This window comes from Colletotrichum karsti, assembly GCF_011947395.1.
Source record: "Colletotrichum karsti strain CkLH20 chromosome Unknown Scaffold9, whole genome shotgun sequence".
In the NCBI taxonomy this organism is placed as follows: domain Eukaryota; kingdom Fungi; phylum Ascomycota; class Sordariomycetes; order Glomerellales; family Glomerellaceae; genus Colletotrichum; species Colletotrichum karsti.
The window spans coordinates 790,698-817,750 of NW_024065909.1; the positions used below are offsets into that span (position 1 = coordinate 790,698).

The following is a 27,053-nucleotide window of genomic DNA, read 5'->3' on the forward strand; positions in this document are numbered from 1 at the left end:
ATAGTCACAGACAAACTGGCATCCCTGTTTTGGCAGTTGTATTGGGATGGAAGTTCGTGGAGTCGGGGCTTATGGGCGTTTGGATCATTGAAACGAAACGTGATGTAATGTATGGTACAATGTGTGTTGGGTATAAGATACGTAGGGTGCTTTTGGACGGCGTGTTGCACAGAAATCAGGCTGTGTCATACCAATAGACTGTGTAAACAATATTCCCACTGATATCATCACGATGCCAATAAGCAGCCGCGTGGATCGAGGCTTACAAAACGGTTGTGGGATCTTTGGCGTACGTTTAGCAATATGCTGTGCTCCATACCCCGTATTTGATCGGAAGCTTGCTACATGTACGTTCAAAGCTGATTTGTAGAATATCAAATCTGTCAATTTGGACCCGACATGATCTGGCCAGCCCGAATACATTTTGATTTGTACACCTCACTTTCTCGTTTGATGCAGGTATTCACAGACTTCTTGCTGCCTTCACCCTGTTGTCTTTCGCTCGCTGTGTACCCTCGATATTTGCCGCGTAGAGGTCGAAGATGTGAGGAAGGCCAGGATAAACATGCAACTCCGTCTGGACATTGGCTGCCACAAGCCTCCTCGCAAACGTAACAGACTCAGCGCAGAATAAGTCCAGCCCACCAACGTCAATATAGGTGCTCGGCAGTCCTTCCACGTTTGCCGCCCTCGCTGGAGCTGCATACTCTGAGATATCGGCCTCCCCTGACCTTCCTTCGAGGTACGCGTTCCATCCAATCTGGTTCGCCCGGCTCGTCCACGTCAGAAACTGCGACAGCGGGTTATCGGCCTCGACCTTCGTCCTGTCGTCCAGCATGGGGTATATCAGCATCTGCTTCGCCAGAGGCGGCGACAGACCTCGATCGCGCGCCATCATCGCCGCTCCCACTGCGAGTCCGCCGCCGGCGCTCAGAGCGTAGAAACCAAGACGCGCCGGGTCTATGTTGAGCTCCTCCGCGTTCTCACTGAGCCACTTCAACGCCGCGTAGCAGTCCTCCACGGGCGTCGGGTACGGAAACTCCGGCGCCAGCCGATACTCGACCGCGAACATCTGAACGCCGGTAAGGTCGGCACACCCTGCGGCCAGCAGACGACTGCACGGATCGACCGGTCCTCCCACTAGCCCGCCCCCGTGGACGTAGACGAAAGCCGGGTGCTTGACGCTGGTGTCTGCGTTTTTGTTCGCGAATTGGTGCACCGCGATCTGCTCGCCGTCGAACGAGGTGATCTGGTGCTTGGTCTCGACGATGTCGTCGGGCATAGAACCCTTTGCGAACAAGCCAAGCCCCGCGTTGGTGCTCTCGCGAAGTTGAAGCGCATTCTTAGCTTGGCCCGGTGGTCTAAAGGCAATGATGGGGCCAGCGACCTTCCAGAATTCCTTGTCGAAGCTCAGTCCCGGCATTTTCGCAACTCGCAATGGCGGCGGCTGTCGGTGGTCTTGATGGGAGGGTAAGGTCGAGGGGCAAGATGGACAGATCGTTCAGACGAGACAGCACAGTTATCCGGCAAGCTTACCGGGGATCGCCTTGGTTTTGTAGGTCGAACGTTTCGCAATCCTGGGAGCAAGCTAGTCCCAGCAAGCCGGACATTATATCACCCCAGCATGAACACATCACCCGCGCCGCCACTTGTTTTGTCGGACCCCGAACCATTCGAAGCAGCCCGAACCTAAGCAAGACTTCGGATGACTTGATGTCCCATGTTTCAAGCGACTGCGGCCCGCTGGATGAAATTCTGTCCGAGCGGCATGGAGCATAGCCAGGCGATTATGAATCCAAATTGGTCGCGCTCGGGCGAATTCTTCCGTGCCCCTCAGGCCAGGAACGAATTCAAATTCGAATCAGCGCAGGGCCAGCGATGCCGTGTTCTCTGTGTGATGTTGTCCTTCGCCACGTGCAATTGAGTTTGGCTATGCATGCCGGACACATGGGCTTGTGCAATGCTTGCGTGTCTAGGCCGGCTTCTGCGTTTGCATTGCAGCTGAGAGACGTGGTCCATTATCGAGCTTGCATTAGACCGGAAAGTTCTCCAGGTGACCAGGATAGTATCACGATAATCACATCTCGCATCTCTAGTTGCAATTAGGTAGCGGATAAGAAAGTTGAGTCACACGGTGTCGGGAGTGGTGTTTCTTTTTGCTGAAGACCACCGGCCAGACATTGGTCCATGCTGTGGTGATGTGTTCCAGGGTATCTGGGAATCCGAATGCGAAGGATCTGAAGGAGTCTTGTTTTGGGGACTTCTGCCTGCTATGCCGAGCTGATGATGAAAACAACGGAGATCAAGAGCGTGAGACGGAGGAACTTAGGTTTAAAGTAACTGCAATAATCTTACATTGACTCACACGGCCAGTCTTCCCCCTGCAAAAATTACTGAACATCGAACCCTTGGCAGTCAGCATCGTCCTGATATGTGACCAACACATCAGTCGAAGACATCAGTCGCGTACCGCTCATTGCGGATGTTGTTGAACCACTCCTCCAGCTCCTCCTCCGTCATAGCCTTCCCGTCGTCCTTCTCACTCTTCTCCTGCGCCGCCTTTGACACCACTTCCTTCACGCCCTCGGCGACGTGGTTGGAGCCGCAGACGTACACGCGCGCACCCTGGTCCCAGAGACCGTAGAGCATCTCTCTCTCCTTCCAGATGCGGTCCTGTACATACTTGCATCCGTCGGAAGCCTCAGGCTTGCGGCTGTATGCCCGGTAGACCTTGACTACTCCGGCGGCCTCCCAGCTGTCGAATTCCTCTCGGTACAAGTCGTCGGTGGACGGGTCGCGGCACCCAAAGAACAGGATGGCGGGCGCTAGGGAAAGACCGTTGCCGATGAGGACTGCGCGCTCTTGGAAGAAGGCGCGGAAGGGAGCCAACCCTGTGCCGGCGGCAACACATAGCAGAGGAGTCTTGTCCATGTCAAGAGGTAGCTTAAAGCCTCCTTGTGCTGGTCTGACAGCAATCTGGACTCTGTCCCCTGCGGTGAGGGATGAGAGGTAAGAGGATGTGACGCCGATGTGTCGCCCTTGTCCAGACAATGCGGGCTCATCCAGAACACTATAGGTGAGTGTTGCGACGCCAGGATCCGCGAGAGGAGAAGAGGAAATTGAGCTATGAGGCGAGTCAGAAAGAGAACACAACGTTGAATGAAGCAGACATACTATTGACGGACGCGCATCGGTGGCAGCATCAGCAAAAAGTGGTTGAAAGGGATAGTCAAGGAAGGGAAGCGCTCGGCGATGTCCAGCACGGATAGTCTCTTGCTTCTGACTTCGCTGTCGTAGCCATCAGCTGACAGGAGCTGAAGTTTGCTACGAACATCTTCGTCTTTGGAGAGTTGGGCAAGGCCCGAAATGTTCTAATGAATACCAAGTTAGTAATGAGGGTCGAAGACCACCAAAGAGACCAGATACATACCCTTTTTGTGGCAGTCTGACACAGCTCAACGTATGAGCTGAGGACATCGGAGACCGGAATGCTGGCGTTGGTGGGTAGAGTCGTAGGTCCAGAGGCCTGGATGGTGACATGAGAGTCCCAGGTCAAGTGGAAACGACGCATGACCCTTGCGATGGTGTCCTTGGGATTGTGCGGGAGGATTGCCATGTAGTCTCCCGCGCTGTAGCGCATATCTGTAGGCAACTGGATCTCAATATGTCTCTTGACAGGACCGGTGTCGCCCTTGACGAGAGAACGCGACTCCAGAATCAGAGCGTCCTTGACATCCTGACGAAGGGTCGAAGCTCGTGGCGTAGAGAAAGAAACCGAAATGCCTACGTCGGAGATGCCGCTGTCATCCGCTTGCGTCTGGCCACCGAACTGCTTCACGAGGGCAGGCCAGAGGTTCTCGTCTTCCCAGGACTCAAAGTCGGAGAACATGTCACGGTCCTTGGCGTCGGTTGTGCCAAGCGGGATGAGGCGAGTTGCTCCACGTTCTGCGAGGGTCGAATCGACCAGCTTGGGGATGCGCTGGAGCGTCTTCACCCAATCTGCGTGTCCTGTCCAAGTGTCAGTCAGAGCCAGCTAGAAAAATGTGCTTGTCTGATGCTTACCACAACCGAAAACGGCATACGAGACATTCTTCAGCTCTTTGCCTTTCAAGTTGGTCAACCAGTCAACAAACAGGGCCGCATTGTGCGGCGGTTGACCCTCGTAAGACGACGTGACGATGACAACCGGACGATCCGTTGGGATAGACTCTCTGGCAGTGTCGAGAGAGTCTACCGTGGCGCTGAAACCATGAGATTGAGCGTCGCTAGCAAGCCTCTGGGCCATGAACTCGCAGGTCCCAGAGTTGGACCCATAGAGAACGGTGAGCTTGCTTCCCTCGGATGAGCCGTTCGCACCGTTGGTGGTCTCTTTGGTCTGCTGGCTTGCCTTCGAGTCCTTGTTGTTGCCACCCTTCGCAATGATCGACCCAGCCAAACGAGCCTCGAGAAGAGCGGGCGTCAGACCCTCCCTCAGAATGGCCCGGATGTAGAAGTCCTTGGGCTTAATCGTAAGTGTCTGGGCGATTTTGAGATCGTAGTTGGGGTTCTGCGCGACGAAGTTGAAGTTCTGGAAGAGGACGGCGAGAGCGAGCAGCATCTCCTGCCAGGCGAAGGCACGCCCGATGCACCCGCGCATTCCAGTGCCGAATGGGCTCCAGCAGTTGGGGAATTCCTTCATGAGGCGGTCGAAGTTGTCGTCCAGCATTCTCTCGGGCTTGAACTCGTCGGCATCGTCGCCGTAGACCGCCGGATCGAAGTGCGATTTGGCCAGGTTGGCAATGATCATCTCTCCCGCCTTCACCGGGTACTTGCCACCGATGATCTCATCCTTCATCGCCTCTCTTCCGAAGCCTGGGATGGGGGCGCTGAAGCGAAGGACTTCCCGCAAGACCTGTAGGACAGTCTGTCAGCTGAATCGGCATGATAGAGGACGCTCTGTGTTTACGTACAGCAGCCAAATACTTCAACTTGCCGACATGTTCGAGGCGGACGGGGCCGTCGCCAACGACACTGTCGACCTCCTGCTGAACCTTACGATACTCTTCCGGTTTCTTGACCATCCAGTACATGGTGAAAGTGAAAGTCGCTGCAGTGGTTTCGTGACCCGCGACCAAGAACGTGATCAGATTGTCGATGATGCTCTCGTCCGTCATCTTCCGGCCCGTAACGGTATCAACGGTGTTGAGCATCGCTGTCAGAAGATCCTTGCGACCGTCGGAACCGTTGGGGTCAGCCCTACGAGCTTCCAGGACTTCTCTGGCGGTCGTGCGCAAGATGCTGATGTTCTGCTTGTACTTTTTGTCCTGCTTCTTGTAGAACATCTGGGGCAGCACGCGAAGACCCTTGTCGCCGGCCTCCTTCAACACCGCGTACATGGCGGTGATGAACGGGTGCGTCTCTTCGCGATAGTACGAGTTAAATCTGAAGCCCATCGAGCAAAGAGCGACTGTGTCCATGGTGAGCCTGGTCATATCTTCGCCGATTGGGATCGGAGTCGATGATCCGTATCTGGCCCACTTCATAGCCAGTTGTGCGGCGATGTCATGCATGTCGTCAAACATGCCTCTGATAGATAGAGGACCGAAGGCCGACATCAATACCCGGTGAGCGACTCCCCAATTCTCTTCTTCCACGCCTTTTGACTGTTGGAATTAGTGTGAGGTGCTGTATGCAGGCATATCTTGGTCTTTGATGGGTACGTCACTTACAGTAAACAAGCCATCGTGTACGGCTTCCCGCAACTCCTTTAGTCAACAATGTTAGTGACGTACTTGACTGGTCAGTGCAGAGACGTACTTGAAGGTCTCCCTCGATACTCTTCTTAAACCGCTTATCGTCGCAGATCTCGTTTACAAGAGCATGTGTGTTGACCCAGACGAGCTTCTGACCAAGCAGGTCCACCCGGTAGATCGGTCCTGATTGAAACTATTAGCCCATTTTCGTGCGAACTTCCATCTGATACAAGTGGCTTCTCACCGTATTTGTTGGCCAGGTGAAGGAAGGATCCCAAAGGATACTCCATGTCGATGTCAGTGACATTGCCCAAGAGCGGGATTCGAGGGGGCTCCGGGATGTCGACCGTCTGTGCCGACATGATGGAACTCTTTCTGGAAGACCTCCGGGATATGCTGAAGACTCGTCTGCGCTTTTCGTGTTCGTTGGATGGGTTCCTCTCGAGGGAAGTATTATTCTGTGAATTCGTGACGGATGACATGGCGGGCTATCGGTACCAGCGGCGGCGGCCTTGGAAACATATATAGGTATTAGATCTTGAAGCAATCCGGCGACTTAAGCTTGGGTTTTGACGTCTCGGCGGAGGTCCACTCCCGTGTCTAGGAGCGGGATCAACAGCGACCGCCGGGGTGACGGAGACGGAGAAACGGAGGGGGTATTGTCCCTTCGGTGCCCTCGGGTCGGGGTTGATTGTGGCTGAGATATTGATGATCTCGACAGGTCAATTTGACGGCCTGCTGTTTGTAAGCGCAGTAATATCAGCAACCGACGGCCGTGTTTGAGATTCGTCACCCATCAGCCCGCGGAGCCCGGAATCACGGCTCTAAGCGGGGCAGCTGTCCACTCTTGGACCGTTAAGCGCACGCACTGGCTCCATCCGGGCCTCCGCGGCCGTCCGTTCTCCACTTTTGTCGGCGCAGACGGCTCTCGGCATGGCCCGCTACATGCAGGAAGCGGAACACTTGCAGTCTCCCAAAGTCAGACCGCCTCATGCCGGCGGCGCTGAGAAATCTCCGTTGGCTGAATGGTTAATCTGTTTCATCGGGCAAATCTAAGATGAACGACGTGTGGCTTTTCGGAAACCAATGAATCGTGAGATATTACGCGCGCCAAGCCTGCGATGGACCTTCGGACTAAGACAAAAGTCCTCTCTAATTGCCTCACGGCGCCTCACTTGGAGAACATGCGATATGTCAGATTCTCTTGCTAACAATCTTGGACGCTTACATTCATGATAGGTCCAGAAAGTCAGCACTTTCGGATGACAGATTTGACGGTCTTGGTACGTAACTACTTCGAGTGAAAACACCACTCACCTACTATTTCATCACAAAATGGTTTCTCGCGAATGGTAGGTGCAGGCAAACATTGTTGAAAGCTATGTACTGAGACAATATGTGCAAGAATATGATGCTGTAAAACATCCACCACAAAAGAAGGTGAAAGCCTGCAACGTTTTGGGACACTTTCAAGTCCTATGCCAGAAACGCTATTTTTCGAATCTCTGGTAACGCGCACCGTTCCCAACGCTCCGTATTGCACTTAGTATATAAATACCAAGCCCATAACTAAGCTCCCGCGTACCGAATGTTCGGCTGGGGCGGCGTAGTCATGCCCTTCCCAATGAAGTAATCCACATGGTGAGACTGCACGTAACCCTTGAGCGTCATGGCGTTGCGGTAAGCCGGGTTGTGCGGCAGCGTGTACAGACGGATGTTGCTCGGCTTGTCCGTCGTGAAGATGAGAAGCTCGTCCGGCGCCGTGCCCGAGTTCGTGACGATGACCTCCTCCCTCCAGTCTCCAAGGATGTCGCCGAGGAACTGCGGGTTGACGCCGTACGTGGAACCACCATACCCCGCCTGGCTCACCCTCAGGATGCGATCGACAGCAGAGGTGTTCCAGTTCCACTTCTCAATCTTGCCGTCGTTGAAGAGCTCCATCAGCTCGTCGCCGTCCCAGAAGATGCCCATGTGAGGCCACGGGGCGAGCGACGTGTCGGACTCGGTGAGCTTGTTCTCCTTGGCGTTGTACACGCCCGAGAACGACCAGGTTTCCATGCCCGGGTGGTTGGGGTCGATGTCGCCGACCATGCCTCTCCCGACATCACCGACTTCAGCACCGTTGTGCTTCCAGATGATGTTGCCGGTGTCGGCATCGTAGTAGTACTCGTAGAGCTTGCTGGGGTTGTCTTGTTGGACGCCGAAGCCCTGCAGGCCAGCACGGCTAGGGTCGATCTTGGCGATGTGGAAGCGGTCGCCGTGGTTAACTCCCTGACTGGCAAGGGAGTACCTCAGCTTGCCGTCGCCGTTGAGAGCGAAGCCGATCTCAACGACTTCGTCCTTTCCATCGCCATTAAGATCGATGATGCGGGTGTTGTGTCCGTCCGAGGCCGCCGTAGTGCCACGGTTCCACTTCCACTTCTGCGTCAAGGTGTTGCCGCTCAAGGTCCACGCAGCCATCATGAGGTTGAAGTCTCCGGATCCGATGCGGTTCTTCATGTAAGCCACCAAGTGAGGAGTGTTGCCGTCCAGGAAGCCTGCGCCCAACCGTGCGGCGAGAGGACCGTCTGCGAGGTAGTCCGTAGGGACTGGCGCACTGGCGCGGAGGGCTCCGGTACGGCCGTCCAGGATCGCCATGAATTGGTGATTGGCGGTCGAGCCAGAGTTGAAGGTCTTGCCGTCTCCGAAAACGACGCCGTTGGCGATTCTAATGGCGACTTCGGCACGGCCATCACTGTCAAAGTCGAAGACAGTGACTCCATCCCAGTGACCGACGTCAATGGTCGAGGAGCCGGGTTCGATGTTGTTCTGGTTCACGCTGTTGGGGCCGAGGTTGACGCTCCAGAGAAACGTGCCGTTGCCGGTGTACGCCTCGATAGATTGGGGGGAGGTCTGGCGATCGAGGACGTAATCCCACTCGCCGTCGCCGTTGAGGTCACCGACCCAGATGAACTTGATTGGTCCACCGCTGCGAATAGGAACCCGGACGATGGGCTCGACGGCGTTGTTGGCAGGCAGACTGAAGGAAGTGCTGGCGGCTTGTTCGGCGCCGTTGATGACGGGGCGAACGGAGTAGGTGTTGACTACGCCGAGGTTCGCAGTCGAGTCGACGAAGTTGGTGCCGCCAGTCAGGACTGCACTGTTGAGCTTCGTGGAGCCGCGGTAGACGTTGAAACCGATTCCTGAGGGGTCGAGGCCGAGGAGCCGCCAACTGACAAGAACGCTTGAGCTGCTTGAGCGGACGGCGACTACGCCACGGCCGAGTTTCTCAAGGGGCCGAGCCGCTTGCGCCACGAGTCCGCCGAAGGCCGCAAGGGCGACAGAGAGAGTGAACGAAAATCTCATGACGCCGAGTCTGAGGCAATTCAGTCAGAGTACGGCTTGTTCTCGGTGACTGGTAGGTTGTTGCCTCAACTTAAGCTTAAATCTAACGAACATTTACCCTGATATATCTACTCTCCGTTTCGCAGAACTCGGACTTTCTGAAGCCATCGTCCTTATTCCGATGCTATGTTCTCGCTTTCGCGTCGCTTTCGTGATTGTGAGGTCTCGCTGGTTTGGGAAAAAGAATAAAGTAGGCGATCCGCTTTGGCGTCCCGGCCGATGTCACTCGTGTGACCATCAGCACGATACGCGAGACGGCATTTCCAGCAGCGAGAGGCCGTCATTGGAGGAGGAAACTACCCCAGTCTTGGCAGGATACCCCTTCAATCCCAAATTCATAATCAAACAATGTTTCCGAGACACTTCGCCCGAGACTTTCACCCTTCAATTTTCTGCTACCTTGACCAGGCACATGTGCTCGGTGGATCTGACGCGGAGCATCGGACGAACGGCCTATCTACCCCGTGGATCCCGTGGAGAGAGATCTACCACGTGTGCAGCCGGCACCCCACAACTCTAAGAATGAGTGCCGGACGTTGTTCCCGTCTTCCCGATTCGGATTGTTCAATTGCCAATTTCGGATCAAAAGTCGCTGTGTCATGATGCGTTCTTCGGGGTGATTACGTTATATTGAGAATCAGCAATCAGGCTTGTTCTTCGGCGCTACGGAACGACATGTAACTCGAATACTGTCTGACCGCGTCCGCCAGTCGTGCGCTGCAAATGCGTCAAAAGCCCACCACTCAGAAGTATGAGAGGGATTAATAATTCAGAATTCTGGAATGTGGCAGATCCGCTGCTACGGAGTTGGCAGCAAACGGAGGGGCGGAAAGAGCGATTCCGATTGTGCGGCAACGAGCCGGCCGAATTTGCGGGGCATTGACGGCCGTAGTGGGGCACTGTCGGAGTTTCAGTCCGGCAAGTCGGGGTAAATCTGAGAATGACCAGGAAGGACAGGTTCAAGATGGGGGCGAATTGAAATTCTTGGGGCAAAATTTTCGAATAATACTTGGAGCTTACTGAACTATATTCATAGACCACATTCTCCGTACGGAGGTAGATGGCCGCATCCTGAGAACAAATTCAGTGACCAGGATACTAGTGAAAGATCAGCGCGCCCTAGCATATCGCTCATAGTTTTAGCTTATGTTAAATATTTGAAAAGTAATCCGTTGCAATTCAGTCATTCTTTGGTCAAATATCTCATCATCAAGCTCTCTCCGTAATCTCTCCTCCAGCCACGACATCAAAGAACGCATCTGCAAGATACCCTCCACGAGCGGTCGGCTTCCCGTACTTGTCCGTCGCCATGCCGGCGATCGCCGGCGCGGCAACATCTCGCATGTAGCCCGCGATACCTTCTTTCTTGAACTTCTCCGCAAAATGCTTAGCATGCAGACTCAGTCCCTGGGTGGCCCAGATGGGCTGCACTTGCCACACGATACCCATCTTCGCAATGTCGGCAGGGAACGTTTCGACCTCTTCTGCGGAGTAGCCGCCCTTGCTGAAGTCGTACGCGCCCGTATATCCGAAGGCGAAGAGTCGGTTTGGGTACGCTTCGCGCAGGGCCGTGTGGAACTCGTGCATGTCTTTTTTGTCTGAAGGTAGATGTCAGTCATGATCCTACATGCAGAGAGCTTACGAGAGGATATACTTGGCTTATCTACTCCGGTGTTAGCAAAGTTGAATGAGTTTTCTTACGGAGTAACCACATACCTTGACGACTCCAAGTCAAATCGCCCAGAGGCGCGGCCAGAATACAACGGTCGATGACAGCTTTGTTTGACCACTGCCACATGTACTGACCGAGAGGGGTTCTCGGAAGCTCCCAGTCAAACGCCACATCTGTACCCAGAATTCGCTTGGCGATGGCCCTCCGGTCTTGCAAGGCGACAATCTTATCAGTGATCTCGGTCTCGTAGTTGTCGTATTGCTCCTTGGTCGCCATAGCCTTGACAGCCTCGTCGAAGGTCATCAGGCCAGCAGATTCTTTCCATTCAGCTTTCACCGACAGGTAGTCCTTCTCGGTGTTCTGGCCCTCTTCGAGGGCTTGAATGAATGAGCTAAGTGGCTTCGTAGCTCCAAGGACGTAGGGGTGGTCTCGAGGATCGATCACGCTTGACGAAAGGTCAGCAGGGAGCCAAAGGGGAACAGTTTTCAAATCGCAATTCGAGCGGACGGCTATCGCCGTATGCTAGTAGTCATTTGTACTTACCTAGTGATGAATTCGGCATGGTCACTGTCGCATCGACAGAGAAGCATTGTGTCCGCCCTGTTGACTTGTTATCAGCACCCCTTCTTGAACCCAAGGAGCCGGCCTAGCAACTCACCCCATGATGTCAAATGTCATCCTCACGGTCTTCAGCCTCGAAAGATACTCTGAGGTAGCAACAATAGTCCGCCCCTCGCCGTTTGTAAACTTCTTGAGGCCCATAGCCAAGTCATCAATGTGAATCATAGCCACGCCGGCCTCCACAAAGCTTCTTGTGAGCTTCATGCAGCCAGTCAAAGTGCCAAACCCCATGTCGGCGTCAGCGACAATGGGAAGCATGTAGTCGATACATTCAAGCGCCTCACGGTCGCTCTCGCTGTATCGCATTCTCAGCTGGGTCTGGCGCTGGTCATGGAAGAGCTGGGTGTTGAAGATGCGCTTGACAACAGAGGGGACAAGGTCGGCCGGATAGTCGGCGTGGTCTTCACCTGGCCAAGTTGCTTGAGACAGGCCACACAGCGCACCAGACACGTAAACGGTTTGCACTGATAGGTTTCAACATCTAGAACCGGTCACAATTTCTATTCAGGAGAAGCACTCACTGTATTTCGCCATTTCCTTCGCAATCAGGGGCTCAGTCGTCCCGAACGTCAGCTCGTACGTGCCGTTGTCGTTGTGCTCATTTAGAATCCTCCAGAGCTTCCTACCCTGGACGCTGGAAGGGTATTCGATCTTGAAACCGACATTCCGCAGAGCAGCAATGGACTTCGCAGTGTATGGTCTTCAGAGGTTAGCGACCAGGCTCATCGCGGCCAAATCATCATGTGGCTGTACCTCTGGATGTGCTTCTGCCTGTCAGTCTGCCACCATGCTTCGATCTCACGGACTTCAGCAGCGAAGGCATCGCTCTCGGCCTTGACGTCAGCCCACTTTTGAGACATGGTGATTTCAGTCTACAAAGTAAAGAGTGCTTGGCAGTATTGTTCAACGGTTGTTTGACTCAATCCGCCAGGAACCAGCCGACATCCGCGGGCTGGCTTGCTGTGATAAAGCATGGCTTATTCGGCCTGTGTTTCCCGACTTCGGGCCGTGTTGGATCGTTTCTCTGAGCCACTCATCATTCCCTATCGACTTCAAGTATCAACCGCGCCATTCTGTCGCGTGAATCCTGATAAGTGATAGGACCTGCAGAATCGGCGGGCGTCGCAATCCTTTCGGAGTCGTCTCCTAGCGCCCGATGAAGAGACAGGGGCCCCCGGTCCTGATCGGGGAACGTCTCCCGATAAGAAATTCCCGGCAGAGATGGGGAGGGGCCGGGAAACTCGACTAGGGGGCCGTGTAAGCCGTCTTTCGCGCTGATATTGATGCTCATCAGAAACTGAATGAGTAGTCATTTTGCACTCATTCTACTCTCCTCAAGACTCCTCCTCTACATACAGTCAAACGAGCAAACCGCGAAAATGGGAAGCACCATCCCCGACACCAAACCCCCATCCCTAATCAACCTGCAGCTGGGATGGCCCTCCCCTCGCCTCTTCGCAGCAAGCGGCCTCCTCGACGGCGCAAGCCAAGTCCTCACCTCAGACTCCGAGACCGCCGCCGCCCTCATCTACGGCCCTCACGTCGGCCACCCGCCCCTCCGCAAGAGCGTCGCAGAATGGCTCTCCTCCGTGTACGGGACGACAGTCGACTACGAGCGAATCTGCATCAGCAACGGCGCGTCCGGGAACCTGGCCAACGTCTTGCAAAAGTTCACCGACCCGCTCTACACCCGCAAGATCTTCATGGTCGAGCCGACGTACTTCCTCGCCTGCCCCATCTTCGAGGACAACGGGTTCCAGGGAAAGCTGCGAGGCGTGCCTGAGGATAACGAGGAGGGTCTCGATATCGCCTTTCTGCGACGCGAGCTGGAGGCCGCGGAGGCGCAGGCTGTACGGAGTGCGGAAGAGGACGGGAGACCTGACATACCTACCGTCAAGGTCGGCAAGACGTACCCGAAGATCTACAAATACGTCATCTACATCGTCCCGACTTTCTCCAATCCGAGTGCCAAGACGCTTTCTTTGCAGATGAGGAAGGATCTTGTTAGTCTCGCTCGGGAGTATGACGCCCTGGTGATCTCCGACGACGTCTACGACTTCCTCAGCTGGCCTGAGTACCCATCTGCCCCGGACGGAGCGGTCGGCGCCGTCCCGCCTCGGCTGGTAGACATTGATCGAGAGATGTCTGGATGCAGTCAGTTCGGAAACACTCTTAGCAATGGCTCCTTCTCCAAGGTCATCGGGCCTGGGGTAAGAGTCGGATGGGCCGAAGGCACGTCAGCCTTCGCTCGGGAGCTTGCAGAGGTGTAAGTGGCGAACTGAGACGCAAGATGCTTCTCACAGATCTATCGCTAACTTGTGCCCAGTGGTTCTTCAAGCTCCGGAGGCGCTCCTTCACACCTCACATCCACCTTCGTCGATAAGATGCTCCGCAGCGGCCAACTCCAGTCACACATCAAGGACACTCTCGTGCCTACCTACAGAAAACGTCACTACGCACTCATGAAAGCGATCGAGAAAGTATTGGTTCCTCTGGGCGTTCGAGTAGAGGTCAACAGACCCAAGGACGCGACCAATGCGACAGCCGGGGGTTTCTTCACATACCTCAGACTACCAGAAGACTTGCCCGTCGCTAAGACCGTGGCCGCTGTCGCGCTCAAGGAGCAGCAGCTTCGTGTTGCGTTCGGGCACATGTTCACGGTCACGGGCGACGATGGCAGTGTTTCCAGAGCTGAGGCTGCGGACGGCTTCTCTCGATGCATCAGACTGTGTTGGGCATGGCATGAGGTGGCAGAGATAGAGGAGGGCGTTGCAAGACTCGCTACTACTATCCGGGAGATCAGGCAGAGAATCAAGAATGGGGAGGACATGAGTAGCCCTGTCACTATCGGTATTAGGTAGACGCTGGATTAGTATGTTAACGAGACTTATTCTTCATGATTCCGCACACGCCTGAAAGATCCATCTCCCATGATGACATCCGTGAACCTTTTGCGAGGCCACTTTCATTCGAACGATGCCGGCAGCTTGGCCACGGAGTTCGTTGGCGATTGGCGAACCACGGCCAAGATAACATGACAGATTTGACTGATAGGTTCTGGCATGTAGACCGACAGAAAGTTGAGAAACGGTAATCGAAAGAAAAAGTTGAATAAGTCTTATTCCACATCCGTATCAATAATCCCACCACATAAAAACTGGCTTTGAGGAGCAAAAGCATCACTCCCACCTCCATGCAAGCACTCAGACCATCTTCACACCTTATGTACAAGTATGTCTCAACTTGATGGACCATCAAATGATACTAGAAGAGTTGCGAACAGGCTCAATAGCCCCCGCAAGCCTGTTCTCCACCTCCTTCTCCTGTTCATTCACCGGCTCAGCGACCTTGGCCTCGGACGCCGGCTGGTTTGCCGCAACTTCGGCCTCCTGCCGGAGCTGGCGCTTATGCAAAAAGTCCGCGACGACTGCAACATCTTCGTCAGCATAGGTCAATATGGTGAAATAAGCAGAGTACGACTTACCGACGAGCACGACCGCAGCGAGCGCGAACGACAAAATGGAGGGGAACCCTCTCTCGAACTTGGGCGCCATGGTCTGAGGGAAGATGAGAATGGGGAGGAAGGAGTCTATCGACAGTCAGCTTAGAGCCTAAGGGAGAACATCATGTGTTAGAACTCACTCGTCGCGTAGAATAGTCCGTTCATGCTGGAGATGGTCAAGGCTCTCTCTTCTGCATTTCCGTTGTTGACCTCGTTGGCCCAGGTCTATCCACGCGTCAGTACATCTCATCTCGCGAAGAGGGTTTGGGGGAGTGCTTACCCAGGTGACAGCAGTAACATATCCGCAAGCAACTAGGAAGAATCCAGCGACGCGGGCGGCGTCGGTGTCGGGGTAGGCGGTCAGGATGGAGGAGCCGACGACCGTGGTGGACATCTTGGAAGACAATGTTAGCAAGCCGTCTGGCTTGAAAAAGACCACTAAAACAAACCAATGGACCGATAATCCACAAGGGACGGTTTCCAGTCAGGTCCGACATGAAGCCCCACGTGAAGTCTGTGACCATCGTGACGAGGTTCGCGCAGGCGGGGATGATGTTGCGCTGCGTGACGCTGTATCCGTTCTCGCCTTGGGCCCAGTCAGTCACCCGTTCTCAGCCTCCGGGAGATCGACTTACGAAGATAGATGGCGAAGTAGTTATTCGCCTGGCAAGAGTTTCCGTACTATAATGCCGACATCAGCAAACCATCGTTCACAACACATCACGTATCGAGGGGGCGGAAAACTCACAAAGATGTACATCAAGCACAGAACCCACCACCTCCAGTTCCCAAACATCCTCTTCACGAGCTTCAGGTCCAGGACGCCCGTGATCTCGGCCTTGCCCATCTTCGCGGCGCGCTCCGCCGCGATCCGCTTGTCCTCCTCGGTGAGGTACCACGCCGTCGTGTTGTGCGGGTAATCCGGCAGGAGCCACCACACCGACAACGCGACGGGGAGCGACATGCACCCGCAGACTGTGCGCCATACTTGATCAGCAACCGTTTCTTCCCCAACGCTTTCCACCTCGCAGTAATTTAACGGAGGGGGGAAGGAGGAGCGAAAACTCACCGATGTACATCCACCTCCACCCCGCCATGCCCAAGTGCCCGTCCAGAGACTTGTGAATGCCGGCCTGCAGGAACCCGGACGTCGCCTGGCCGAAGAAGCCCGTGATGTGCCAGATGGCCACGCGCTTCGCGAGCTCCGGCCTCGTGTACCAGGACCCCAGCAGGAAGATGATGACGGGGGAGAAGCCGCTCTCGAACAGGCCGATCATGAACCGGAAGGCGTACATCTGGTTGCTGTTCTGGGCGGCGGCCTGGGCGAACCTGCGTTTGCGTTGGTGTTAGTCGTATGTTACTCTCCGTTTTGGGAGAATCTCTTCTGGTGACAACGTACGTGAAGGCTGTCCAGCCCAGCTCGCAAATCACGATGAAAATGCGAGGACGGACTTTGAGGGTGATGATGTTGGAGGGGATCTGCATGATGGCGAAGGCGATGGTGTAGCACACTATTTTCGTCGGTCAATACCCCCCTCCATCAACAATATCTCTTCGACTTCCGGGTTCACTTACTCAACATGTACGTATACTCATTCCCCTGAATATTCAAGTCCTCCTTCATACCACTAACATCTACCCCTCAACGTCAGCACGCATCCCCCCACACTCCCCCGCCCCTCAAGTGTCAACCTACAGGCGTTGGTGATGTTGCTTTGGTCAATATACTTCATCCACTTCACAAAGTCAGCACCGCTCGTTCCAGAACGTCAAACACCAAAACATACCCATCCGAGCGTCGCGCAGATGAGGATCCCGAAATCCAGCTTCCGCACCAGCGCCCTCTCCTGCGGGCTCTTCAGGTGCTGGTCCGCGTCCCAGAGGTGATAGAGGATCTTCTTGCCCCAGGAGACCTCGGGCGTCTCCTGCGTGCTGCCCATGCCGACGTCAGACGCCGCGGCGGACGTTGCTGAGGTGACGTCGGGACCCTTCTTCGCGTCCATGGCGAAGTTGCAAAGACGTGGCGAAGATAAGTATCACACGAAACGAAGCTTCTGTCAAGATGGGGAAAGCACAACAAATGCTCAGTCAACTCGGCCAAAGTCCAAAGACCTTTCTCAGAAAAACGCAACCAACTTGAGCTTCAAGTCGTAACACCCCAGAGTTAAGTTATACACAACCACTCGCCACTCACACACGGGTCAAGATAACCCGCCCCTGTCCCTCCCCCAAGCCGCCGTGTATGTGCAGTAATCTCACAACCTCCCGCGCTATCGAACAGTATCGGTATCAGCAGATCAAATAGCCAAGACTCTTCCCCGGTGGATCCCCTCCTTTTAGCTGTCGGCATCCTGGCCGAAGATAAGCTGCGTCAACAGCCGGGGGGGCGTTCCATCGTCGGGCGTCGTCCGACGCCGCCCCGACGCCTTTCCCCGCATTCTTATCATCTGACAACCCCCCGGTCGACCGCTCCGGCCGGCATCCAGGGTCTATGAGGCCGAGTTCGGGGGGGATGAAGGCTGGAGTTGAGCTCGGGATCCTCTCTAAAACGAGTTGACGTCTACGGCTCTACCTCACCAAGAGGCCTTTCTCACAAAGCAAATACTCAACCGTCCACCGTCCCTCCCAGCCCATCTCGGCCGCCGGCGACTCTATCACAAACGACCGCCGCGATGTCCTCAACCCCAGCAGACCAGCTCGCCCTCGCCCGCGAAACCGTGCGGCCGAACCTCGTCAAGCGCCTCATGCGCGAGAACAAGCTCGCCCACTCCTTCGGCCTCCGCGTCGCCTTCTCGACCGAGATGCCCCTCGTCGCCAGGCGCGCGGGGTACTCGGCGGTGCTGATGAACCTCGAGCACATGGCGATGAGCATGGAGACGATGAAGGACATCGCCGTCTCGTGTCTGAACGTCGGGTACGTACGCCGCGACCGTCCTGCCGCGTGCCGCTGCCCGAGTGTCGGCTTGAGGGGGTTTCGAAGTACTGACGTGTATGCTTAGCATCACTCCCACGGTCGTCGTCCCGACGTGCTCCCAAGAATGGATCTCGCGCTGCCTCGACTCCGGCGCGCAGGCCGTCATCGTGCCGCATGTCAATACCGTCGAGCAAGCCAAGATGTGCGTCGACGCGTCGAAGTTTCCTCCCTTGGTATGTCCTGCCGTCTTTGTCGCCCTCTCCGCGCCGTGCTGTGCCGTCTCGGCTCGAGGTCGTTGCCTTGGCAGACCGCCGACTTATACGCGAACCTGTCCTAGGGCCACCGTTCAGTTACTATGGTCACCGCCATGACTCAATACACGACCCAGCTATCCTACGCGGCCATTGCCGAGGTCGTCAACGACGAAGTGTTGATCATGCCCATGATTGAGACAAAGGAGGGTGTCGAGAACGTAGAGTATGCGACTCGTGCTTCCTCGTCAGTGATGGCTTCCAGCTAACGACAACAGAGCAATTGCGGCCGTGCCAGGCATCGATGCCCTCTTTATCGGTTGTGCAGATCTTTGCATGGAGTACGTCCTCGCATCTTTGAACTCACGGCCGCGAACTGACAGTAGACAGGCTCGGTATCCCTGGCCAATACGACTCGGAACTATTCCATTCGACCGTTGCCAAAATCGCAGCCGCCGCAGAGAAGGCGAGCGTCGATGGTCGCAAGGTATTCGTCGGTCTCGGAGGTTTGGAGCCACGACCAGACCTTCTTGAAGAACTCGCGAAACGACACGCTCCTATTCGGTAAGCACTCAGCCTCTTGTCAGAAATATGCAAAATCCACGGTCATCGGTGGGCTAACGACGTGCAGATTTGCGATGGCAGGTCGGGACTTGGCCCTGCTGCTGGCAGGCATGTCGAAACAGGCAGCATCAATGAACGAAATATCAACAAGACTTCAGTGGTAGATTTTTAGTCCCAGAAAAAAAAAGTAACAATTTCTTAGTGAAAGCACTATTGGTCGCCGGAACTCCGTCCAACACGTTTTCGCCGCAAGCACACGTTAACTCCGGCAGAATCAGAATCCTTCGCTCGCAATGCTAAAATCCAGTAGGAGAGGAAAATATCGTTTCGTCATGTGGTCGGTCGAATTTGTCATGGCTTTCCGTGCTACAGCCTAGTCGCCCTCCCAGACGTTCGTCACGTTTCTCAGCGAAGATGGTTCAATGCGGCCTGCAGCGGTACGGGTCCGGCCGCGGCCTTCGCCGGTAGTGCCGTACTGGGGGCTGAGATCTCGGTAGGATACGGGCACGTCGGATTCGTCGCCACTGTCGTTGGAAGCTGCGGCGGCGGCAGCGGCGGCGAGGAGTGGTCTTTGGCGCTCTTCGATGGGGCGCTCCGAGAGGTGTCGCCAACCCTGAGCCCACCATGCGTGCCTCCAATTGCTGGCACTCTGCGTGAAGAGCAAGGTGAGGATCTGAGATTGGGTGGTCAGTCGTTGCAAGGCATGCCGCAATTGTAAGATGCTTACCTGCAGTACGCCCACAGCCAGGACAATGCCGAGATCGATACCCGAGTTCCTGACCATCGACTCCCGCCAAGGACCAATGCACGCGGTATCGCGGCCAAACCTTTGCGCACACCTCACATCGCCCTGGAATGGCCAAGCACGATCCTTGACGCTGTTGAGACCACAGCAGTCGAAGCTGTCTTGAATGCGTCGAATGGAGGATTCGTCTTTGCCAGCGAACATGTGCTGCCAGGAGTTGGTGAGGGCGCAGGTGAGGTTTGCGCCGGGCATGGCAGATTGGAGGAAGAGAACAGCAAGGGCGGTCGTCAGAACACCTTGCAAGCTCTGGACGATGGTAGGGAATAGTTGCTCAGCACGCGCTGGCGAACGGCTGGCGTTGAAGAGAAGACGGGGATAGTAAAAGGCATTGGCGGCGCCGATGATGGGGAGCAAGATAGGGAGAAGCGTGAGGAAGGGAGTGATTGGGAGCGCGAGGTGCGAGCTCGAGACGTGAGTTGCTCTGCTGTAATGTCAGTATGGCAAAAAGCGACAGATCGTGAAGGCGACTTACATGGCTACCACGAGCAGTGCCAAGCAAATCTGATGGTGATCTGGTTAGTATTCTGTCCGAATTGTACAGGAAGTCTAGCAGTCACTCACCAAGATGTACACCAGGCCCGGGTTGACCATCATAGCGTCCTATCTTCCACAAGCCACGCAGAGTCCTCGATGTCGACGGAGAGACGGACGATTGTTTTCGATATCAGAATGGTGGTGAAAGTGGTTGCTGACATGTAAATATTGGATCCAAGACCCTGAAATTGGAGAAAGAGTCAGAGGCGACGTGGAGGACGGGAGAGGTGGGTGTGGCGTTGGCCGTCGTCGTGTCTGCACCCGCCGATCTTTGGAGCGGGAGGGGAAGACTGCCTGGAGCATCCCAATCGGGCATCCATCAGCAGTAAAGAACCGCAGGCAGGGAGACCAAAGGCCGCAGGGTTCACGAGATAGCGCCTGCGCCAGCGACGGCGACAGCGACAGCGCCAACACCAACGTTTGGCGGCAGAGGACGCAGAAACAACACACAGTCGAAAGGCAAAAAGGAAGTTGCCGTGGCTTTCCGACGTCATTGGCAACCCTCTTGGAGCTCCTCTGAGAAGCTTATTCCCTCAGACTTGAGCACGCCATACGACGAAGTAGGCTGGCCGACAGGGTCCAGGCCGTGAGAGTCGGACACCCAGGAAACATTTCGAGGGATGGGATGCTACTGCCGGAGGCCCGCCGCGCGCAGAGTAGTAGATGCTGCGAGTCTGCATGACGCCGTACAGGATGCGGCGAATTGTGTGGAATGCTGCTGCTGGACCCCGCGTGCTGTGCGACCGCACTGGGACGGAGACGAGGTTGACGAGGGTGCAGTCGCTTGTCCCGTGGTCCCTTGCCATGTCGATCGCGCGATGCTATTTGCACCTCTTGGCCTCCCCGGTCGCTTGTGCGTTGTCTTGATTAGCTCTCATGCACCCAGCCATCCCATCTATCAAACGCAGACGAAATGAATGGTTTGTCGTTTGCTATGGCCGCGACGACCTTTTGGCGGTGTGCCGCTCGCCGCTTGCGGGTGAAAATAACGCAGAGGCACGCAGTGTAAGCTGATGATGACGCCAGCGGCCGGGAGGCAGCCGTCGCAGCGACGACGGCGACGAATTCGATGGCCGCATCTGCATCTGCCCCTGCTTGTTGTGTCTCGTGTGTTTTCGCTCCTCCAGTTCGTCCAGCCATTGCCTTTTCAACGTTTCTGGCTGCCATCCATCCAACCAAACACAAAGGACCAGGCATCACATATCTAACCGGCCCCTGGGGTCGCATGCAGCTTCTCCAATCGAATTTGACGCCTGGCCACAAATTCGTGGCAAGCTTTCCGTCTGCAAGCGTGGGCTGCGACAGGCATCTGTACGCTCAGGCTCCCGCTGGCTCAATCAGCTCATTTTCTTCGGCTCCTTCGTCTCGGCTCAAAGTTTTTTGGGGTTCCGCAGGTAAATGATGAGCCGACATCTTTGCAGGGTGTTGGCATGTGCTGAGGCGGAACACGTCCCTTGGAACACTGAGATGCCAAGGAAGGGTAGGTTCGTGATCGAATGAAACATGGAGTCCATCCTGAAGTCCTCGACCTTGAATGAGGCACGGTCTCGGTGATTGGCCTGCAAAAAATGGCGGTCGCTGCATCGTGGACTTGCAGATAGGCGGTGGTGCGGGGTCAAGCTGAGCTGCCGACGCGACCAAAGACCAAAGAAACTGAGGCCATCGCCATCATGTCTGGGTACGGCCAAAAAGTACCGAATGCTGTCGATCTACTCCGTAAGTCGCCACCAGTTTCCCAGAGCAGTTATTCGTGGCGATATCAACAGTAGTGACAGTCTTGAGTCGTCCGTACCTGGTCTCGACAAGGCGCGTTTCAGGTCTGACCTCGTGGTTCGGCAGGGACGCAAAGCACCGCATACCGCTGGAGGATGCATTCGGAGCTGCTCTGCAAGAACGTTGAAGTTGTCCTCTCCAAGTTGGGGGCGGAAATAGGCCAGTGGCTGCAACCTATCCATATGTCGAGCGTGTGACGGACCCACAAGGCTGAACGAGGCCCTCTCTGGAGAGCTTTCCCGGCAGGGGAGATGCCGAGCCGGTAGAACGGCGCCGAAGTGGAGCTGCATCGTGCGGGAAGGTCGGGTTGGGCCTAAGTTGCTGTATTGCTGACGACGCTGCGACTCCGTCATGGGGTTGCTTGCTTGGCTTCAGGTCAGGCGGGACCCTGATTGGGTGCTGGCGATGGAGCTGAACCGGGTTTTCGAGGGAGCAGCTGGGATAATGGATCGAAATGCCGGTTAAGAACTGCGGCTGAACGATCAGGATTTGGCGACGTGATGGCGTTTCAACAGCAGGTTTTCGCTGTTACTGCCGAGTGACATCGTGGGCGATTGCTGGTGAGTGAGGTGCGACGTGAGCGAAAGAAATATTGTAGACACCGGAATTGAAGGTAGAGAGAGAGTCCCGAAACTTGTGACTTGGAGCGCGGACATGAGATTCATTCTAGAAGCATGTCTTCGTCTCATGGAATTGATGGTGATGAAGGTTGGGACGAACCATTTTGAAGGATGAGGGGTGAGGTGAGGGGCACATCGAGGATGTCTGACATAATCATGATAAGATAGTGTCTAATATTATCGCAGGCCTCTCATTGGCGTGACGCTGCTTCTTCCCCGATTTATCGGCTCCACTCCAATGAACCCCTCCATCGACCGTTGAAGCAGGCAGGAGCGGCGCTGAGGGGCACCACCTCAGCTGCGACCTTACGCGGCGCGCATCAGCCAAGCTTGACGTCGTTCGTTCGCTTTTCCAAGGCGCCGCTCTCTCTTCTTCACCCTCTTCTTCTTTGCGCGCCCTCACCTTAGCTCGTCTTTTCTCCGCACCTCAATCCCTCATATATCCCCATCTACTGCCACACGCCAGCGCAGAAGGTGACACGATCCCGTCCTGCTGGTACCCGCGCCCGCAACAACTCAAGATGGCCGCCAACATCACCTCCAAACTCGCAACCCTCAATCCTTTCTCCAAGAAGGCCCCCGAGGATGAGGAAGAGCTGGGCGAGAAGACGGACAACCACACCCTCGCCGGTGGAGGCCACGCCGCCCGCGACTCCGACCTCAAGCACCGTCTGCGCGTGAGTCGCGCAATCAAGTCCTTCCTCGCCGACCAGAAGGTCTTGTCCTCCAAAGAAGCCGGCATCGACTCCGACCAGCCCAGCTCTGCGCTTCAAGCCCTCGTCGACAAGCCTCACATCAGTGTCCCGCGCGAGCTGACTGACAGGTCCCACCCCCTGCCGGAGTACTTCATCAGCTCTAGTCACAACACGTATCTCCTCGCCCATCAGCTCTATGGAGGCTCCTCGGCCGAGGCTTACGAAGAGACTCTCCGCGCAGGTGCGCGTTGTGTTGAGATTGACGCATGGGACAACCCGGATAACAAAGACGAGCCCAAGGTCACTCACGGTTACACGCTGGTATCCAACATTCCGTTCCGGACAGTGTGCGAGACCATCCGCGATGTCGTCGACCAGGAGGCAAGAGAACCAGTTCCGGCCGCCCCCATTCTTCTTTCCCTCGAGAACCACTGTGATCCGGAAGGACAACTGCGTCTCGTCCTCATCATGAAGGAAGTTTTCGGCGACCGACTATTGAGCAAGGCAGTACGAGCCAAGGGCCACGCGGAGCAGGACGGCCAGGGCGACCACGTGCGCCTCGAAGAGCTTGGCAACAAGATCGTTGTCATCGTTGAGTATCACTTCCCTGGTGAACCCGACGACAGCAGCTCCAGCTCCGACGACGAAGACGGCGAGGAGAAGAAGAACCACGAAGCCTACAAGGCCAAGAAGAAGGAAGCGTCCAAGACCCTGATCGTTCCCGAACTTGAAGAGCTCGGCGTCTATGCCCAGTCAGTCAAGCCTGTTGACAACTCATGGTACGAGGAGGTCCTCAAGGAAGCCCCTCATCACCATCTCATCAACGTCTCGGAATCTGGCCTCGCCTCCCACATGCCTGGTGCCAGCGACAAGATTGCCCGCCACAACGCCCACCACCTCATGCGTGTCTTCCCTAAAGGCACCCGTATCTCCTCCAAGAATCTCCATCCTGCACCATTCTGGGGTATTGGTGCCCAGATCTGCGCCCTCAACTGGCAGACTTTCGGCGCTTCTATGCAATTGAATGAGGCTCTTTTCAGCGGTTCGGAGGGCTTTATCCTTAAGCCCGCCGCTCTTCGGCCCGGCGGCTCTGGTCATCTCGACTCGGGAGGAAAGAAGAAGCTTCGCCTGCACGTCGGAGGCGCCACAGACGTCCCTGTCCCCTCCGGTCGAGACGACGACGAGCCCATCAAGCCCTACTTGACATGTACCCTGGTCCACCCGCATGACCTCAACATCGACCCACCTAAGCGCAAGACTGCAGGATACAGGCAGCACAAGCTTACTGGTTTCCTGCACAAGGGGGAGAACCCTCCACCGACAGAACCATTATGGAACGAAGTGCTGGAGTGGGATTACCAAGACAACGAGATGGTGTTCCTGCGGATGCTCATCAAGAGCGACGACAGTTTCGCGAGAAACCCGATGCTGGCCGTCGGCGCTGTGCGGCTGATGTACACGATACCCGGCTGGGTCTTCATTCGCATGCTCGATCTGAAGGGTAGGGAGACCAAGTGCTCCATACTCGTCAAGTTCGAAGTTGTCGATGCATAATGAAGAACGACCATAGCCTAACGGATTAATAAAGACTACTCGCTTTCCTCGCTGTCCGTCCGCTACCTTTCCTCTGTTACGTAGGCTAACTCGAGGTATCCCCGCTCACTGCGATTGCATTTCTGAGTACGCTACAAAGGCATAGTCTCTCTACAGTAAGGACCAATCCCAGGTGGCCTAACATAATAGTCGAGACGGCTCCCCATTTCGACCTCGATAAACTCCTCGTAACTCCCTACAACACCGATCGCAGTAAAATACGCCCATCCAACATATTCTCGTTCACAGCCCTCAATCGGCGGGTATCCCCCCTCGTCCATGCCCTCATCGCCCCGTCTACGCTTGGGCGTCCACAACCGATCAATCAAGATGAAGACCATCGACGGCCTCAGGTACGGCCCCAAGATGGGATCCGACTCCGACTGCTGGAACCGCTCGAGCGTGTCGAGACACTTCTGGTCCACGTACAGACAGTACCTGAACCGCGGCAGATCGACGGTGAACGGGTGCGTCGCCGTCTCCGCCTCGTGCTTCTTGACCCACCGCCTGAAGCGTCTCCTGACGTGGTCCTTGGACGCGCCGTCCAGGTTGCGACGGTCTTCCACGACGGTCCAGTCGAGGTACGGCCCCAGCAGCTCCGCGCGGCCGTACCTCTCGAGCTCCTCCTGGACGTTCTGCTTCAGTTGCGCCAGGTACCGATTCCAGAGCTCGTCGTCGCCGTAGGCGCCGCGGTAGACGACGTAGCCCCAGCGGTGGTATCTGCGCTTGATCATGCTGTGGATGATGAATCTGAAGTCGCGCTTTCCCCAATGATAGGAGAGGGAGTTGGCGGGCATCTCGGCGAGCGTGCGGGCGGTCCAGTAGTTGTCGGGAGGTGCTTTGCTTGAATGAAAACGAGCGGCATGGTGGCTGAGGTATATGTACTGGCCTTTTGATGGTCTGATATTGAATTTGAGGTCCGGTGTGGAAAGACGTGGGACCAGGCTCTGGGTACATCGGAGTCCGCATCGACCTAATACCTTGGGCATGACAACGATGCTTTGCTTCGGAAACGATGCGATGATCATTGTGCCCCGGAGTGTTGGCGCCGATTTTGAAGAGAGAGAAACCCGAGATGAGGACGGAAAATTTGCCATATCAGAACCAACAGGCGATGACCCCGGTCAGTCTAACCTCACCTGGAAACAAGGGCACTCCAACAACATAGTGGAATATGCAGTTTCACAACGGCGAAGTTTTTGTACAACATCCAACACCACGCCTGTTGGCTCCTCGCATTGTCGTCTCTTCTCATCCTCACAGTAGCCATGTCGTCGATCTAATATCAGATCATGACGAGGCATTACTTCTGCCACGCACAAGCAAGGAGATGTCTCGGGCTGTCTGAGTGCCTGGAAGATGAACGTCTTCAGACACATGCACGAAAGATCGCAACGTTTCAATCAATGGGTCTCTGAGCAGAATACCCCCGCCTTCTCCCAGAGTAACAAACTCGACCTCTTCCGCCCAATATAACGCCTCAACAGCTTTCTTGAAGCCCCAAGTCATTCCTCATACCTGGAGGGAGTGCCTTGCATTCTCGAGCATTCGAATTTTGTCTCGTAACAAGCTTTCCGAGAAGCCCTGGTGGCGCAGATGCCCTTACCCTCACCCTCCCGAGGCCAGTAGCACCCTGAGGGATTACCCGGTTCTATAAAAACACCGCACAAGCTGCGAAGATCGAAATTTGAACTTCTCCTTCTTCATCCCTCATCGTCCTTGTTGGCATTCACCCCTCGACAGCCATATCCACGGCGTCTGACGAACTACCTTTCATCATACCGAAGGGGAAGTAGTACCCAGAGTCCGGTCAGAGGTCAGAGATCTCGTGGGACGCCGTGAGTAGGCATACTCACGGCGTCCGACGGGCTATCTGTCTTTGCTACCGAAGGGGAAGGGTACCCAGAGGAAAGAAGTTAGGGATCTCGCGGGAAGTCGTGAGTAGTCACACCCATGGCGTCCAACGTACTACCTTTCTTCGAGATGTTAGCGATTTCTCAGGTAGCCGTGGGACCGACTGTCGAGGGGTATACTGAAGAATGACAAGGACCGTGAGGGACAGGGGGGTCCTTCCACTGGATGCGTTCAAGCAGACAGTGGGAAGGAATGGAAAGGGGAGGTTCTCAGGGGTTGAAGCTTCGTATCTACGTGTACGATAGCTTCGGCTCCGGTTACAGCCTACGTTCACCTATGGTAAGTTATGTCGTCTCGCAGATTCCAATCTGCGCCAATAACCCGGCTAAGACGTGTCCCGCTAACATTGCATGGGCGTCAGGTCATTTGGATACCGTCACTCCTCACTCGGTATTCAATCCTTTCGATGATACAGTCGACTCGCCACACCACATCCTCTCCTCCAACGCTCCCATGGGCCGCGATGCTCGACAGATCTC

At 55.5% G+C, this 27,053-nt stretch overlaps 10 protein-coding genes across 10 annotated transcripts; 3 read left to right on the forward strand and 7 right to left on the reverse strand.

Moving 5' to 3' along the window:
• Positions 1-463: 463 nt before the first annotated feature.
• CkaCkLH20_03770 (uncharacterized protein) lies at positions 464-1,423 on the reverse strand (the record flags this gene model as incomplete). Its single annotated transcript, XM_038886489.1, has 1 exon — positions 464-1,423. The coding sequence occupies one exon, from the start codon at positions 1,421-1,423 to the stop codon at positions 464-466; it is 960 nt and encodes a 319-aa protein (XP_038748331.1).
• Positions 1,424-2,445: 1,022 nt separating this feature from the next.
• Positions 2,446-6,094, reverse strand: CkaCkLH20_03771 (bifunctional p-450: NADPH-p450 reductase; the record flags this gene model as incomplete). The annotated part of the gene is made up of 8 exons (XM_038886490.1): positions 2,446-3,124; positions 3,175-3,371; positions 3,431-4,008; positions 4,063-4,891; positions 4,950-5,642; positions 5,709-5,744; positions 5,797-5,915; positions 5,977-6,094. The coding sequence occupies 8 exons, from the start codon at positions 6,092-6,094 to the stop codon at positions 2,446-2,448; spliced, it is 3,249 nt and encodes a 1,082-aa protein (XP_038748332.1).
• Positions 6,095-7,301: 1,207 nt separating this feature from the next.
• CkaCkLH20_03772 (fg-gap repeat family protein) lies at positions 7,302-9,077 on the reverse strand (the record flags this gene model as incomplete). Its single annotated transcript, XM_038886491.1, has 1 exon — positions 7,302-9,077. One exon carries the CDS (start codon positions 9,075-9,077, stop codon positions 7,302-7,304), a length of 1,776 nt encoding a protein of 591 aa, XP_038748333.1.
• Positions 9,078-10,325: 1,248 nt separating this feature from the next.
• CkaCkLH20_03773 (uncharacterized protein) lies at positions 10,326-12,269 on the reverse strand (the record flags this gene model as incomplete). Its single annotated transcript, XM_038886492.1, has 7 exons — positions 10,326-10,714; positions 10,771-10,779; positions 10,833-11,233; positions 11,332-11,388; positions 11,447-11,873; positions 11,931-12,109; positions 12,163-12,269. 7 exons carry the CDS (start codon positions 12,267-12,269, stop codon positions 10,326-10,328), a joined length of 1,569 nt encoding a protein of 522 aa, XP_038748334.1.
• A 519-nt stretch (positions 12,270-12,788) lies between these two features.
• CkaCkLH20_03774 (aminotransferase) lies at positions 12,789-14,270 on the forward strand (the record flags this gene model as incomplete). Its single annotated transcript, XM_038886493.1, has 2 exons — positions 12,789-13,675; positions 13,736-14,270. 2 exons carry the CDS (start codon positions 12,789-12,791, stop codon positions 14,268-14,270), a joined length of 1,422 nt encoding a protein of 473 aa, XP_038748335.1.
• Positions 14,271-14,663: 393 nt separating this feature from the next.
• CkaCkLH20_03775 (major facilitator superfamily transporter) lies at positions 14,664-16,914 on the reverse strand (the record flags this gene model as incomplete). The annotated part of the gene is made up of 12 exons (XM_038886494.1): positions 14,664-14,836; positions 14,894-14,998; positions 15,052-15,136; positions 15,192-15,305; positions 15,361-15,497; positions 15,547-15,592; positions 15,660-15,886; positions 15,981-16,240; positions 16,311-16,422; positions 16,487-16,546; positions 16,608-16,647; positions 16,699-16,914. 12 exons carry the CDS (start codon positions 16,912-16,914, stop codon positions 14,664-14,666), a joined length of 1,575 nt encoding a protein of 524 aa, XP_038748336.1.
• A 669-nt stretch (positions 16,915-17,583) lies between these two features.
• On the forward strand, positions 17,584-18,804 carry CkaCkLH20_03776 (HpcH/HpaI aldolase; the record flags this gene model as incomplete). Its single annotated transcript, XM_038886495.1, has 6 exons — positions 17,584-17,825; positions 17,911-18,058; positions 18,214-18,302; positions 18,355-18,417; positions 18,467-18,640; positions 18,708-18,804. The coding sequence occupies 6 exons, from the start codon at positions 17,584-17,586 to the stop codon at positions 18,802-18,804; spliced, it is 813 nt and encodes a 270-aa protein (XP_038748337.1).
• Positions 18,805-19,013: 209 nt separating this feature from the next.
• Positions 19,014-20,039, reverse strand: CkaCkLH20_03777 (tetraspanin tsp3; the record flags this gene model as incomplete). Its single annotated transcript, XM_038886496.1, has 4 exons — positions 19,014-19,313; positions 19,368-19,866; positions 19,918-19,946; positions 20,007-20,039. The coding sequence occupies 4 exons, from the start codon at positions 20,037-20,039 to the stop codon at positions 19,014-19,016; spliced, it is 861 nt and encodes a 286-aa protein (XP_038748338.1).
• A 2,854-nt stretch (positions 20,040-22,893) lies between these two features.
• On the forward strand, positions 22,894-24,621 carry CkaCkLH20_03778 (phosphatidylinositol-specific phospholipase C; the record flags this gene model as incomplete). Its single annotated transcript, XM_038886497.1, has 1 exon — positions 22,894-24,621. One exon carries the CDS (start codon positions 22,894-22,896, stop codon positions 24,619-24,621), a length of 1,728 nt encoding a protein of 575 aa, XP_038748339.1.
• A 131-nt stretch (positions 24,622-24,752) lies between these two features.
• Positions 24,753-25,688, reverse strand: CkaCkLH20_03779 (uncharacterized protein; the record flags this gene model as incomplete). The annotated part of the gene is made up of 1 exon (XM_038886498.1): positions 24,753-25,688. One exon carries the CDS (start codon positions 25,686-25,688, stop codon positions 24,753-24,755), a length of 936 nt encoding a protein of 311 aa, XP_038748340.1.
• Between the last annotated feature and the right edge of the window lie 1,365 nt (positions 25,689-27,053).